The sequence below is a fragment of the Lepisosteus platostomus genome, chromosome 26 (genome assembly GCF_059453375.1).
Source record: "Lepisosteus platostomus isolate fLepPlt1 chromosome 26, fLepPlt1.hap1, whole genome shotgun sequence".
In the NCBI taxonomy this organism is placed as follows: Eukaryota; Metazoa; Chordata; class Actinopteri; order Semionotiformes; family Lepisosteidae; genus Lepisosteus; species Lepisosteus platostomus.
Genome location: NC_142636.1, coordinates 4,669,784 through 4,687,175, shown reverse-complemented (window position 1 = coordinate 4,687,175; position 17,392 = coordinate 4,669,784). Strand labels below are relative to the sequence as shown.

General features: G+C 36.9%; 1 protein-coding gene across 2 annotated transcripts in view; it reads left to right on the top strand.

Moving 5' to 3' along the window:
* The window catches only part of LOC148639748 (NLR family CARD domain-containing protein 3-like), a 98,008-nt gene that overhangs the window by 73,540 nt on the left and 7,076 nt on the right, over positions 1-17,392 (top strand). For both annotated transcript variants that reach the window (XM_088620910.1, XM_088620911.1), the window contains one exon: positions 1,633-1,679. In XM_088620910.1, coding sequence (XP_088477036.1) covers positions 1,633-1,679 — 47 coding nt within the window. The remainder of the gene's footprint in view (positions 1-1,632; positions 1,680-17,392) is intronic.

Here is a 17,392-nt window from a genome sequence, read left to right as displayed (position 1 = left end):
TGAGTTCAATTTCTCTAGCCACACCCAGGCCTGATTACTGCCACACCTGTTCTCAGTCAAGAAATCATTTAAATAGGACCTGCCTGACAAAGTGAAGTAGACCAAAAGATCCTCAAAAGCTAGACATCATGCTGCGATCCAAAGAAATTCAGGAACAAATGAGAAACAGAGTAATTGAGATTTATCAGTCTGGAAAAGGTTATAAAGCCATTTCTAAAGCTTTGGGACTCCAGCGAACCACAGTGAGAGCCATTATCCACAAATGGCGAAAACATGGAACAGTGGTGAACCTTCCTAGGAGTGGCTGGCCGACCAAAATTACCCCAAGAGCGCTGAGATGACTCATTCAAGAGGTCACAAAAAACCTCACAACAACATCCAAAGAACTGCAGGCTTCACTTGCCTCAATTAAGGTCAGTGTTCATGACTCCACCATAAGAAAGAGACTGGGCAAAAATGGCCTGCATGGCAGAGCTCCAAGACGAAAACCACTGCTGAGCAAAAATAACATAAAGGCTCGTCTCAGTTTTGCCAGAAAACATCTTCATGATCCCCAAGACTTTTGGGAAAATATTCTGTGGACTGACGAGACAAAAGTTGAACTTTTTGGAAGGTGTGTGTCCCATTACATCTGGCGTAAAAGTAACACAGCATTTCAGAAAAGGAACATCATACCAAAAGTAAAATATGGTGGTGGTAGTGTGATGGTCTGGGGCTGTTTTGCTGCTTCAGGACCTGGAAGACTTGCTGTGGTAAATGGAACCATGAATTCTGCTGTCTACCAAAAAATCCTGAAGGAGAATGTCCGGCCATCTGTTCGTGACCTCAAGCTGAAGCGCACTTGGGTTCTGCAGCAGGACAATGATCCAAAACACACCAGCAAGTCCACCTCTGAATGGCTTAAGAAAAACAAAATGAAGACTTTGGAGTGGCCTAGTCAAAGTCCTGACCTGAATCCGATTGAGATGTTGTAGCATGACCTTAAAAAAGCGGTCAAGGCTCGAAAACCCTCCAATGTGGCTGAATTGCAACAATTCTGCAAAGATGAGTGGGCCAAAATTCCTCCACAGCGCTGTAAAAGACTCATTGCCAGTTATCGCAAACACTTGATTGCAGTTGTTGCTGCTAAGGGTGGCCCAACCAGTTATTAGGTTTAGGGAGCAATCAGTTTTTCACACAGGGCCATGTAGGTTTGGATTTTTTTTCCCCTTAATAATAAAAACCTTCATTTAAAAACTGCATTTTGTGTTTACTTGTGTTATCTTTGTCTAATATTTCAATTTGTTTGATGATCTGAAACATTTCAGTGTGACAAACATGCAAAAAAATAATAAATCATGAAGGGGGCAAACACTTTTTCACACCACTGTATACTTAGTACCACCATCCACGGTCTCATCTTTGTATTGTAATTGTGTTTTATCTTGTGTATTCTTTTTATTGTTGTTGTCATTGTGTAAAGCACTTTAAGAAGCCACCTTTAAGTTTATTATTATTATTATTATTATTATTATTATTATTATTATTATTATTATTATTTTGTCCTCTTTCCTTGAAAACCAAAGGTAAAATGATGCAGGTATGCAGTTCTGTGTTATTCATTCAGTGTTTCTCTCTTTGATTTTCTTAAAGCATAGACCATGTTGGAAAACACAGGCTGAGACCAAAACCTCAGAAATGTAAGTCTGCTATCACTCCAAAATACATTCTACAAAAGAGTTGTTTCTGAGGAGGAGGGTGGAATTAATAGTGATTAATTTAGAATATACTGTAGATTCTAAAAAGGACAGAGTAAAAATATAGTTTTCATGCTATTTCAGTTCCCCCTTTCTCACCTATACAGTTTCAAGTCATACATTATTTACATACTAATAACTGTATAAACTTTTAATTACAATGCAATTAGCCATAAGTGGAACGCAATACTTGTTATCGGGAGCATAGGAAGTGTTCCAGTAGGAGGTGCCTTCTGTGTGAAATATGCATACTACCTAAGTACCCAAGTAGGTTTTCTTCCACCCCCCAAAAAATGCTGGCTTGATTAAAATGGTCTGTAAATTGTCCTTTAATGTTTATAGGAATGTATCTTCACATTTCTGATACATTCAGAATGCTCACCGGATGATGCAGCACATTGCACCGCGCAAACTACAAGTTAACACAGCATTCTGCCCTTTTTAAAAAAATACTTTTTGTGGGACTGCACTACTTTGTAAAACCACCCAGTGGAGCAGTGAATGCTTAATGTGTCTTGTGGAATCTGTTAGGCTATTGCCAGAAAACGCTGGCTGGTTTTGAATCCCAGTCAATGCTAAGGGACAATCTTTTTCTAATGCTAGAATTTAAATTGTATACTGTTTAGGCTTTTATTAATTTTAAACTGTGTTTTACATCATGTAACATATTAAACTAATATTGTTTTTATTTACAAAAACAAATTTGCTCAATTTGATATATAAAAATAGTTTATTATTATACTTTGACTTGTTGTGATGCAATGTGCTTCTTTCAGGATTACTTCTGTATATAGGTATCATATATATTTCAGGTAAAATGTATAATTTGTATTTTGCCTTAATGCAATTTTCAACAATAAGTGATCAGCAAACAATTTAATTAAAATTTTGATTATGAAAAATATATTTTTCCTGTACTGTAGTTTTAAAATGTGAACAAGACTACATTCCTGATGCGCCACATTCGCAAATCACATGAAGTTATATCCACAGATATGCTGAACCGATAGCATACAGTTAACTGAGGGTATACCATATAAATGTATTATATATACAGTAAATACAGCATGATGGTTTTAAAGGCAATAAGAAACTTACTGATAGTGAATACTTCAAAAATTAAGAAGCTTCACATTTCATAAATGTTTATTACACAAGACAGTGAAACTTGACAATTTATTACAGTTATGATTTTTAATCAATATAATTTCTCTGATGTCCTAATCAAGGGGAAATGTTTTTAATGTATTTGTGGCTGCTACAGTTGCACCTGTTTGCAATGGCTGGATAGTTAACCCTTCCAAATTGCTTTGTCAGTCTGTCCGGGGCTAGGTGGGGCCGTCTCCTTGTCATCGGATACTCCTCAGTAAACTTACAGTATGTGATTGTGAATGTCAAGTGAATATTTAATATACTGTGATATATACAATTAATAAAAACATCAATGTAAATATCATAATATTTACAATTGACAACTTAATTTTATTTACAATTGGTTTCATTTGCCATTGCAGTTCAAAGTTGCATAAAAAAATGGTTGTAAACTGTTCCAAAGCCCTCTCAGACAAGAACAGAGAGTGCCAATTTATCTAAAGACTAAATCTTCCCCCACACACCCTTCCCCCAGTGAGATTAGGCAATGCACAAAGTAAGCACTGAATACCCCAAGGGACAGTTTGTTAAAAATATAACTTTTTGGCTGTGTTTAAACACAAATCTTTTCACATGCTTCAGTGCGTTTCAGTGGCCCTTTTAATACCACTTTCTTATTCTAGATTATAATATTATATTATCTAGTATTTATATATAATATTAATATATTGTTTATATTATTATAAAATGTATATGATTTACTTTTACGGCTTGTTTTTACCCCTGCTATTAACAGTATCCACGTTTGCATACTTGTTCATGTTCATTATTAGCATTATTAATAATATCTTCCATATTGCATGTTTTGGTATGTTTTTAGAAGCATAAATCCACCAGTCCATCTATTTTCTAACTGCTTTATCCAGGACAGGTAGGGTGTAACACACAGTATTATGTTACATTTTTGATAGACTTCAGAATGCTTCAACTGATGCATAAAAGATATAACATAATGCGTGCCGTGGTGAAAAAGCTATTGAGGATGGAACTCAACAGAAATCTTTCCTCCTGCCAAAAGAATTGCATATGTAGTTTATTCTTATCTGAGTAAAAACTGAAAATAAAGCAAGAGATCCACAAATTAAAAAGAGGTTGAACCCAATGAGTTTGTGTTATTCTGCTTTATATGGTTAGGTGTTCTACATATATACAGTAGCTTTTGAATAGGAATTCTAGCTTTATGAACTTGCTGACACCTGGGATCTGCTTTATTCAAGCTAAGGTTTCTCAAAATGGAACCAGATACTAGATGTTGTTTAAATAAAACTTTTTTCACAAATCACAACCTTTTAAATGCCTTTCATAATGGTTTGAAGGCTCTGTGTCATTTGTTTGCAAAGTTATTGACATCTGAAACATCATGTCTCATAAATAGGCGTTTTAATAAGAAAACAAAAGTTATAAAAAATGGAAAAAACAAATAACCCAGAACAAAATACAAGAAGTTTGAAATAATTATTTATTATTAATAAATTAATTTAGCTAATTACAGTGGATATAAAAAGGCTACACACTCTTATTGAAATTGTAGGTTTTTGTTATGTAAATCCAGAAATCAAGATTCATGTCAGTCATTTTTCCATCTTTAATGTGACCTTGCTACTAACAAAATTCAAGAGAAAAACAAATAGATAATTATTAGGAAAAATAATTGAAATGAAAAAACCTACAACACCCTGGTTGCATAAGTGTGCCCCCCCCCAATAAATAATAATAAACCCCTTTTGCATTTATTACAGCACAAAGTCTTTGTGAATAAGTCTCTACCAACTTTGCACACCTGGACCTGGCAATATTATCCCAGTCTTCCTTGCAAAAAAGTTCAAGTTCCTTCAAATTGCCAGGGGATCTCCTGTGGGATTGAGGTCTGGGCTCTGATTGGGCAATTCCAAGAGTTTGATCTTCCTTTTCTGAATCCATTCCTTGGTTGACTTGGATGTGTGCTTTGGGTCCTTATCATTTGTAGGCATCCTCTCACAAGGCACCAATAAATGTAGGTGTTTTGTGCATTTACTGGGACAATTATTAATTGTAGCAGTAAGTCACAAAATGATTCTTTGATGGCTATAAGAAGACCAACCTTGCGGGATAACTCAAACAACGCACACACACGGATCCTAATACACGAGAATACATTTATTAATGCATTAAATGTGCATATAAACATAACAGATCTTATAGTGAGAGTTAGCAGAATACAAAAGGTATATTCAATCACGAAGAGTTACAAATACCAAGAGGGACATACATTCAGTATATCATTCATTTATACCGTTTCGTAAATGAACTTGGATTACAACTTCTACAATAGATACTCAGAAGCAACTACATCACTCATAGGAATTAAATTGATATCAACTGGGGTTGAGGTAACAATTGAATTCTCAAGCTGTAATGCAGATTGTTGAATACTCATCCAATCTGTGTGGATTCAGATCTCCCGCGGACACAAAGAAACAGTGGCAGGCTGTTGCTGTCTCCAATCGGTGCTCTCTGGCTCGGTGCCAGGCAGTGCTGTTGCGGCTGGAGAGAAGTGAGAGCGATTCCTGCTGCGATGTGCTGCTGATGCTCTCTGAAGACCGGCTAGTTAGTGTTGGCTTTAACAAGCAGAGTTTCTACACAGGAGAAAAGTGACTGCGGTTCAAGCAGGTCACACTCTTTAGACAGGAAGAAGACTGGTTCGTTCCTGATGTAGCGCAAGTCCTGAATCCACAGATTCAGCTTTCCACAGTTCCAACCGTAGTTCACTTGTTGATCAGGGGAGCTTTCTGCTTGGGTGGATCCTTTGGTTATGCGGTAGAGACCTCCGTTCTCGACTCTTAGAACAAAGGAAAGTCCTGCCACTCGGACACACTGGCTTTTACAGATGCAGCCATTCAAAATGCGCGGGTGATACTGCATTATTTTTCGGTACGCTGTACGCAGTCTACCGCAAGCTACCGGTAAATACTGCGAGTTACTGGTAAATACCGCTAGTTACCGTAAATTCTCCTATAATACGACAAGCAAAATAATAGTATTCGGAATTTCCGCAAGGTGGAGCTAATAAAGCTCAACCTCTCGTGTTTGAGCTGTGGCCATCAAAGTCTTTAACGAAGTTATTACTAATAGTATTAATAATGAATGACCTTAGACAAGCTGTAAGTGTAAACTCAAAGTATTGCCCTGGTCAACATTCTTTTTTTCATTGACCGTCTTTGTAAAAGTAACACCACAGCATTTCGCAATCACGCATTTGTTTCCAATCATGCAAAGTACAGTAATTTTTGAGAATCGATTCAACATGCCTTTCACATGCTCATAAAAGAGTTTGATTTAGGAACATAAACATATTACCGTATGAAAACTGTACTGTATACAGTATGTATATGTATATTTAATGTCTTAACTGTGCCCGTTTAAGTATTGAATATTCATATCTAATTTTACCACTGAAGGGAAATCTTAGTAGCTGAGCATAAAAAGAATAGGAGCATACTGCAACGCGTGTGAAGGCCATAAACGATATTAGTTTTGGAACATAAACATACAGTATATTGCTGGTCTCGGTACTTTAAAGAAAACATACACGAAACATGGTTTCATTATGACCAGAATCGGTCTTGAGATATTTTTAACTTGATTTACAGTATTTGAGAGGTATGTCTTAACACTGATCCTACAGTGCATAAATACTGCTCACGTATATGTTTCTAGGTTTATATTATGCATTTCATACGGTCAAATTACTTTTGAGCAACTAATAAGAAGTGCGAAACGGTATGCGTTTTAGTTTCGTTTTGTGCTGGGACTCTGCTTTTAACAATGTCGCCGTGGATTGATTAGAGATATCAAGTACATACAAGTCATTTTTTAAATGTTGTAGTTCGTCTTGTAAAAATGTTACGAGTACATCATCTATCAACAATTACACAGGTTCTGTTTCCATATTGCGGATTTTGGTTACGTAATATTATTTTCTAGATTTCACGTTGTGAATATATGATTTGGGCAAACAGAGCCGCAAAGAAGTACATTATGGGTTGTTGTTTTTTTTTGCAGTTTTATCTAGAACAAGCAATGCTTAAACCTTTGTCTGATTCTTGTGAAACTATCCACACGACAGTTACAGTACCTAGGAGTTGACTTCAGTGATGTCACTGATGGGATGTTTCTAAAAATCCATCCTCTGTAAAACATCTTCTCTAGTTGTCCTGCATATGTATTCTCTAATGAAGCTGTATGTTCTGAGCCTGGATCTCTACATTTCTGTATGAACCAGCGTAGAGGGCTAAAGACAGCTTGTGTTTAAATTGAGTGTAAGGCAATTTATGCTTCTAAAGTCATGGTCAGCATTTATTATTGTACTGTGCTGTAAACTTGTTCTGTGCCTAGTCACATTATTTTATAGCGTTTTTATAGCGTTATCAAATCCGGTGGCGCTGTGTGTTAGTTTCCTGACTCCCATGTCACATGGTCTGTGATTGAATCCCATGGACCTATGACTTTATTTTTTAACAAACATTTCTTTGAAAAAATGAAACGTTTCCCTTGGTTAGAGATTAAATAAAACCTCACTCGCACCAAACAATTTTATATTTCTAAATATCATAACATGATTGAATTTAAGTCTTTTTAATAACAATGAATAGTCACCTATGCATTACAAAATAAACATTTATATTGATTTGAATCGCGTTTTGATTTAAATTGTAAACGCGTGTTTAAATATATGCGTTTAAAGGCGATATACAGTGCCTTGCGATTTATTCGGCCCCCTTGAACTTTTCAACCTTTTGCCACATTTCAGGCTTCAAACATAAAGATATAATTTTTTTATTTTATGTGAAGAATCACCAACAAGTGGGACACAATTGTGAAGTGGAACGAAATCTATTGGATTTTTGAAACTTTTTTAACTAATAAAAAAATGAAAAGTGGGGCGTGCAAAATTATTCGGCCCCTTTACTTTCAGTGCAGCAAACTCACTCCAGAAGTTCAGCGAGGATCTCTGAATGATCCAATGTTGTCCTAAATGACTGATGGTGATAAATAGAATCCACCTGTGTGTAATCAAGTCTCTGTATAAATGCACCTGCTCTGTGATAGTCTCAAGGTTCTGTTGAAAGCGCAGAGAGCATCATGAAGACCAAGGAACACACCAGGCAGGTCCGTAATACTGTTGTGGAGAAGTTTAAAGCCGGATTTGGATACAAAAAGATTTCCCAAGCTTCAAACATCCCAAGGAGCACTGTGCAAGCGATCATCTTGAAATGGAAGGAGTATCAGACCACTGCAAATCTACCAAGACCTGGCCGTCCCTCTAAACTTTCAGCTCAGACAAGGAGAAGACTGATCAGAGATGCAGCCAAGAGGCCCATGATCACTCTGGATGAACTGCAGAGAACTACAGCTGAGGTGGGAGAGTCTGTCCATAGGACAACAATCAGTCTTACACTGCACAAATCTGGCCTTTATGGAAGAGTGGCAAGAAGAAAGCCATTTCTCAAAGATATCCATAAAAAGTCTCGTCTAAAGTTTGCCACAAGCCACCTGGGAGACACCCCAAACATGTGGAAGAAGGTGCTCTGGTCAGATGAAACCAAAATCGAACTTTTTGGCCACAATGCAAAACGATATGTTTGGCGTAAAAGCAACACAGCTCATCACCCTCAACACACCATCCCCACTGTCAAACATGGTGGTGGCAGCATCATGGTTTGGGCCTGCTTTTCTTCAGCAGGGACAGGGAAGATGGTTAAAATTGAGGGGAAGATGGATGCAGCCAAATACAGGACCATTCTGGATGAAAACCTGTTGGAGTCTGCAAAAGACCTGAAACTGGGACGGAGATTTATCTTCCAACAAGACAATGATCCCAAACATACAGCAAAATCTACAAAGGAATGGTTCACAAATAAACGTATCCAGGTGTTTGAATGGCCAAGTCAAAGTCCAGACCTGAATCCAATCGAGAATCTGTGGAAAGAGCTGAAAACTGCTGTTCACAAACGCTCTCCATTCAACCTCACTGAGCTCGAGCTGTTTTGCAAGGAAGAATGGGCAAGAATTTCAGTCTCTCGATGTGCAAAACTGATAGAGACATACCCCAAGCGACTTGCAGCTGTAATCGCAGCAAAAGGTGGCTCTACAAAGTATTAACGCAAGGGGGGCGAATAATTTTGCACGCCCCACTTTTCATTTTTTTATTAGTTAAAAAAGTTTCAAAAATCCAATAGATTTCGTTCCACTTCACAATTGTGTCCCACTTGTTGGTGATTCTTCACATAAAATAAAAAAATTTATATCTTTATGTTTGAAGCCTGAAATGTGGCAAAAGGTTGAAAAGTTCAAGGGGGCCGAATACTTTCGCAAGGCACTGTACTGTATTAAAGCGCTGATTCTTATGGAGTGTGTTCCGCCGGGGATTCAAAAAATTTATTTATTTTTAATCGCGTATCTAAGGAAAATTGCAGTGTGAACTGTGTTACAACAGCACATTGGATAATGCAACGTAAATTGCAAAAATGCTCTTGGAATCTGTCCAAGTCCTCCTACGAAAATTATTTAAACTGCGACACTGATCATTCATCTCTAAATAAACTTTATTTTATATAGCGTTTTAAGGGAATAGGTAATTAGATTGCTCATAAACCTAATCACTTTTTCTACATAAACACAGCGTGATTGCTCTCTGAAAATGCTTTTCCTTTATATTTAGGCTCAGATTTCAACTATATATACGATTGTATTATTATAAACATTCTTGGAAAAATGTATTTTATGTAAACCATGTTTGCTATTAATTCATTTAGGGCTAAAATACGTTCATTGTCTTCCAATCGAGTCGAGTTGACATTGGAAGCTTGCCACTACTGGACTGTTAAACCAATGCATTAGCATGTTAAAGCGATTCCATTGAGGAGCCCAGCTACCAGTTAACACTGTACTTCCTACTTTGAAAATACCTGTGAAACCGGTTTAATTCGTCACAGCCAGCACTCCGGCAGAGAGGGGGTTGTACTCGTAAAGTAGAAGCAGGCAAGATTTCCAGCGAAAGACACCCCCCCCCATACTATTCAAATTGTATTACAGCATTGTAATTGTATTACACATTGTACACATGCTTAAAAGAGAAGAGAGAAAACGCAAGCCTTCTTCAGGTGTGTGGGTCTTCTGCTTAGAATGAAACACTAAAATGTAATGTAGGCTCTGAATGGGTTCAATTATGATTTGGGCTTGATTAAGGTCGCTGCCTTTCATCTAAAACCCTACTTGAATCCTTCTAAACTAAAAATCAGTGTTAGTGAGTTCTAAATAAAGAGGTATCCAGGTAACAGTGAAACGGGCGTACAGTCTGGGGAGATCGCCCGTTTTCCATGTAAATAGTTCCCTGGTTCCGTACCCCTTGGTGTTTCTTTCGCTCTCTCTCGGGTCACCTGATCATTAGCTCGAAAGATTTCAGTGCTTTGTGTATATTCTAATGGTAGTGGGGGCAGGATGTGTGGGAATAGGTTTGGTTGAAATTGCATTGGAGATCTATGTTCTTCACACCTGAAACATTTTCTCTGAAAGCATTTTCTTCACAGTTTAGCCGATCTTGTTACAGCATGTTACAGTTTACTATTATTAACCATATTAATTTTAAGTGCTTAATGCCATTTTTTGACCAGGCACCAATATTTTTAAGTCCATATCTTCGCAAGGGAATCAGTGCGAATTGCAATACTAATTAAATGACCGCAGGCACTTTCCACCCCCTCTGCCAGCAGGAACATTCCTATTCTTAGCTCAGCAGCTCATTACAATATAGGGTGTTCAAACCGGGTTTTTTTACACAGCGATACAGCTTTGCGTTGTGAATCTGTTTTTCCGTGTTTACAAAGAAAGTGGAATACAGTGATACTACCTGCTATACAGATACATATGTTTAAATATTTACACCCTTAAATTAATATCATTATTAATAATAGTGATTATAATGATAATAATGATAATCGGCCAGTGAAAGCTCAGTTGTCCTTCACATCAATGCCTGAAACATTTTACCAAACCCAGGATTTTACAGAGAGGGAGGAGACGAACATTCTGCTGCCTGGAGCGCTTATGGCAGCAATCGCATCTGCATTTATAACTTAGTTTTTAAAATTAATCAAGCAATATAAGCACAGCTTTCTCACCACTTAGACTACTTTTTGATACCATCCTTAGTCAAACCAGAAACATGTTGTTCTGTCTAATGACATTACAAGTGGAAAGATTACAGATTTTAATTGTCTTTAATTTTGTTACGTTATACATTTTAGAAACGTTTCATCCATACAAACACCACAAAACTATTTTCGATTGTATTTCTGAATAGTATGTTACACTTAGTTCACTGTTTTAAATACATCTAATTAAGAAAGTTAGGTGTTAGCATAAACTATTAGCAATCAATAATATTAAATTTAGCACTGTAAGTTGTTGCACTTTCCCCCGCATCTTGTAAAAATATATTTTCATTGTTCAAATATACATTAAGTCTGACTATCATATAATAAGTTAAATACAAAACTAAAGAAAAAATAGGGTTAAATATAATTCAAAATATTTTGCTAACAATGTTAACTGTTTATGAATAATATAATGTATTAACTAAGGAGTAGGATGGCACAGTTGTTAGTATATTTTTTGTTTTGTTTCTTTTTCATAAATAAAACAGTAGTACCTGATGTCTCAGTGGCTTTCAAAAATAAAATAAGGATGCAAACCTGTGACCTAGAAAGAAAACTAAGATAACCATCCATTTATAATGGTGCCCAAGTGGTTAGCATTGCTATCTTGCAGCACTGGGGTCCTAGGTTCAATTCCTGCCATCCTGTGTGTGTGGGTTTTACATGTTCTCTCTGGGTTACATGGTTTTTCTCCGTATGTGTGATATGACTCCCTCTCGCACTCCAAAACATACTGGTAAGTTAATTGGTTTATGGGAAAACTGGCTCTGGTGTGTGTGTGTTTGTGTCTGTCTGTCCTGTGATGTACTGGCGCTATGTCCAGGGTGTATTCTGCCTTGTGTCCGTTGCTTACTGGGATAGGCTTCAAATCCTCTGTACTGGATAAAGAGATTAGAAATGGATGGAAGTAAAGGCACTGTGTGGATGGAACTATACACAGTGTTAGAAACCCACTATGAAATGGCAGCATCTCACTGAAAATAAAATATTTTATAGTGCTGGTTTAAGAAAACAGCCTTTCCACCTCTCTTGCACATCAGTATCCATACCTGGTTATTTAAACAAATTGCCTCTAATTATAAACATCTTAATATGCTGGCTCTGTGGATCAGCATCAGCTATGTTTGCCCATTCCTTCAATTCATGTGCATCCAACACACAGTTCAATGCCAGAAACTACACATAATCTAAAATACAATCCTTATTTCAGTATCTATGTAAACATATATTCTGTTAACTTCATCATCTTCATCAAAAGTATGCATAACCCCTCAGCTTTCCCCAAATTATCTTCTTCTTACCAACATCTCCAGTCTTTTATCCTGCAATAACTCAGCCAACACTTAAATCTCCAAAAGCTCCTTGTGTTAATTTCTTTAAATCACAAATATCATGTGTAAATACTGGCCATGTAATACTCTGCATTGTGGAATAATAGTTTATTTTAAAGGGAACTAGAGAAACTAAGAACTAGAGAAATCAAGAAATATCTAAAGTATACTAGTTTGTCACTCTTCTCATTCCCTTTGCTAAATGACTTTTCATACTAATCTGATTAATCTAACTGCCTATTTTCTGTGCTTTCTCTATCCTGCTAGATTTGCAATTATTCTGAAAATTTTCTTCTTGAAATAACTCATTTCTAAATACCTTTTTTCACTGTTAACATCTTGCAGCAACTCTGCAACAAAATATACACTTAGCTCAACCTGACAGTTCATCCTGCTACCAACATTGAATAAAAAAAATCTTAAGATTTCTATATTTATGTCTTTATTTAGTGGTTTCATTAGTGACAAAGGTTAAACTTTCTTGGAAAAATGTCTTTTATGTGTTGCAGAAAAAACTGACTTGCTTTAACAAAATATGTTTACAAATCCTTTCACCTGCCAATCTACCTGAATGCCCAACTATTTGAGAAGCCCTCCATGAAACTACAGTTGCTATTAATTCATTTAGGGCTCACAGACAGAATTGCTGTTTTTTATGCATGATAATTTTCTGATTCCTCACTCTGTTTCATGTTTTTAGATAAGACTTTATTGATCGCAAAGGGAAATTGATGTACATGTTCATGTACATGATGAACATGTTTGCATGTTCTTTTGTAACATACACCTTTTTGTGATTTTTTTGTATATCTAAGCAAGTGTTCCTGCATCCCTCTTCTGCACTATAGGCATGGCTTCTTTTCTGTTTGTTTATTTCAAAGCAACACCTGCTCCATTTCTAAAACTTTTTGCCCATGTGCATTTTTGTGCACTTTAACGTCCTGAATTTTCATTTGCATTAATTTGTAGAATGAATTTGAGTTTTAGCCTTAAGTTTTCACTATCTTTTGTTTCTTGTCCTACAACTGTTATTATTGATCACCGAATTATTGTACTTGACATGACTTCATTCAGCCTTTCCTAACCGTCTATGACAGGCAGAGAGAGTGCTGTTTCTGGTGCGATCTTTTGCTGCTGACATTTCACTGTTTTAAATGAACAAGAAATTAGATTGCTCATAAATCAGTTATTCTATATAAACACAGCGTAATTGCCCTCCGAAAATCCTCTTTTTCTTGTTCGTTTTAGAGACCTTGATCGAAACTGATTTTAGATGTCAGAAAGGATTTATTTTCTCTGTATTTCCTACATTGCTTTGTCGAGATTTTAACTTTATATCTAACTTTATATCTAGGCTCAGATTTCAACTATAAATTGTACAGTAATTAATAGCAGTAAATACTGATGTTTTGCGCCCTCTTACCACAAAAATATATGTTTTGTAGTTTGGATTAACTTTATTTCGTACGCGTAGCTACTCCGATTCAGACACCGAACAGTTAAAGATGGCGGCAAATCAGCCACCCGGGGGGGGGCGTCTTCTCGCCTCCATAACTAAAATGCCAAATAGGAGTGGCTTAAGCGACATACACAGTCGTGTAACTGACAGTTTGAGGTAGCCTATCGTGTAAATTTCGCTTTGTTGCTGGTTAAGCTTTCGAAACTCTGCCCCAAAGTCATGTGACTGATTTTTCGCCCTGTTTCGTTGGTTAAACGCAATGATCACAAGCACCACCATGGTAACTGGGATGTTTAGTTTTTAATTCCATTTGAATTATAACTGTACGTACTGTCTTCATATTTGGCCAGGGCTTTAAAGAGAAGGCGCGCCAAAATTTTTCGGTGCCGTCGTCTCCGCTTTAAAGGTACCCCCGTGCTGGAAGAATTTGACCTCGGAACGTTTGCCCAGCGTAGTTATAGTGGACATAAAAACAAGAGTTCGCTGGCATTATATCCTAGAAGACACAGACCGGCGCCAGACTGATAAAATGCCTGATGAACTAGGGATTGGACAGTTTCCAAGTGCTTGTACAATCGATGGAAATGTTCAAATAAATGTACAAAGAAATAAACAAAATAATCATTTATTTCTTTATCATATTGGCTAGCTAATGTCCTCTCTTTGCTAGTTAGTGGCTGTGTTTCTGCGTTGGGTAGCAACGGGTGACTGTTCTCAGGTAGAAGATGTAAACAGCTTAATTTTCGTGTTAAATAATTTTTAAAAATTAAAATTCATTCTATATAGCAATCACATATTTGGGTACCGTTTCATAAAACTTTCATGCTTAAAATGTTTAAGGAGAAATGGAAGACTGGTGTGTATTTTTTCTTTAAACTATCAAGACCAGCCATACACAGTACAGTTTATGTACATACAGCAATGTTTATGTTCTTAAATTAATATCGTTTATGACCTTCAGATGCGTTATGCTCCTCTTCTTTTTATGCTCAGCTACTAAAATTTCCCTTTAGTGGTAAAATTCCATATAAATATTCAAAACTAAGCGGATTAAAATGTGCACAGTAAAGACATTAAATGATTAAATATTTTCACTACCAACCGATGCACCACGAGTGTCCCTGTCGGTCATTTTGGCCAGCCAATCCTTTACCGCGGGTTTTTACCGCTCATTTTGAATGGCTGCATCTGTACGTGATTGTCCGAGCTGAGTCTGTGGATGTCTAGGAGGAGCCCCGAGGCGCCCTGTTTTACCTGGAGGAACTATGGTCGTTCATTGGTTGAAAGTTTCGTAAGCATCTGAGACCCATGTGGGGTTAACCTGCCCTACCAGTTCCTGATTGGCTGAGGATGAGTAACCATGCACTCTGACCTTAGGGTTGAAAACCTTGGGATGAGACTCTCCCTTGGAATCTCCCAGACAGTAAGGAGCCAGAGATGACCATTTATTAGGGTGGCTGATGTGTCTCAGCTTTGGGAGTTGTTCCTTATCAGGATACTCTATCAGCTAGAAAAACATCTTAAATGTGAACCAAATGGAATGGCCTCTCTGTATCCAGCACCACTTGATATGAGGGAGAGAGACTGGCAAGGGAGCAGCAAACTTTATTCCTGTATTTTTAATAAGCCTTGCTGCTACATCATGTTGGAAGGTGAAATTCCTCTTCATCTTCAGCTTTCTGACAGAGAAGGAGTGATCAGTACCTGCCAGAAATTCCTGCAGCTCCTTTAATGTTCAATTAAATTAAATTCAATGTATTTTTATATAGTGCCTTCCACAACAAGGTTGTCCCAAGGCACTTAACAAATCAACTGATCATACATGTTGTGAATACAGAACAGAAAAGTCCAGAAGACGATGGAGGAGAGGAACCAAAAACTCCGTAGTAAGGAGAAAAAAAACCTCTAGGGGTCCAAGGGCAACTGGCTGCTGAACCCCTTTTGGCATGGTAACATTATACAATTAAAAAAAGGAATAAATGAATAAGGGTATTAATCCATCCATCATACCTTCTGTATGTCAGTACTCCATGCAGATCTTTGTAGACCAGCAAACTCCCCCTAAATGATAGCTACAGTATATCCACGATGTCCCTTTTGGATCCATGACAATGATGCAACATCCAACATGTGGATGACTTGTGGGGAGGACAATAGGATAGTTTGGTCAGAACAGATGTATCTACCTGGTGGGCCAGCACAGAGACACACAATGGCATGTACAGCAGCATCAGCTGCCATGGTTGCAACAGGCTATGATATGCAGATGCAGCCATTCAAAACGGTGCGCTTGTCGCAGTGTAACTCAAGTTGCCGTATAATACTGTATTAATACCGTATATTCTCGCATAATACTGCATGGTACCGCAAGAAAAATAATAATATCTGGAATTTCCACAAGGTGGAGCTAATAAAGCTCAACCTCTCATGTTTGAGCTGTCGCCATCAAAGTCTTTACTGAAGATATTACTAATAGTATTAATAATGAATGACCTTGGACAAGTTGTAAACTCAAAGTATTGCCCTGGTCCACATTCTTTGTAACCGTCTTTGTAAATGAAAATATTTAATTTTTTCTGTCATTGTAAAAGTAACACCACAGCATTCCGTTGATCCAATCACGCATTTGTTTCTAATCATGGAAAGTACAGTAATTTGTGAGAATCTCCGATTCACCATGCCTTTCACATGCTCATAAAAGATATTGATTTACAGTAGGAACATAAACATATTACTGTATGCAAACTGTACTGTATACAGCATGTATATGTATATTTAAATGTCTTTACTACTTTTACCACTGAAGGGAAATTTTAGTAGCTCAGCATAAAAAGAATAGGAGCATAACGCGTTTGAAGGCCATAAACGATATTAATTTTGGAACATACACATACAGTATGTAAACTGTATATGGCTGGTCTCGGTACTTTAAAGAAAAAATACAAACCAGTATTCCATTTCTCCCTTAAAATTTTAAGCATCGAAGTCTTTCACTAACGTTAAATAACATGTGTATAAAAAGTGGGAGTTTTAAGCTTTTCTGCGAAGACACCGCGACAACGGAGTAAACAAGCATACTTTTAGAATTTGATTAATAGGGAATATAATATGAAATCGCGTATTTAAAGAAATAAATAACGATATAATTATATTCATGTACTGCAACACAATAGTATACGCTGTACAATGTCTATTGATACTGTATGTGTAGGGCTGTTTCGGCACTCATCATGTGACTGTGTGAGTGATGTGATGGTCTAAGTGCCCGACTTCAAAGCACAAGAGGTCGGCTGTTCAAATCCAGCTAGCTCCACAATTTTTATTTTAACAAACATTTCTTTGAAAAAATAAATTAGCAATATTATGGACAATTAATTGACTTTTTATATTTCTAAATATCACAACATGTTAGAATCATGTCAGTCATTTTTTTAATAACAACGAATAGTCATCATCTTTCCTTCTGACAACGGTTCCTGCTTCTGCTTCCTGCTTCTATCGTGTTGGTATCCCTTTAGA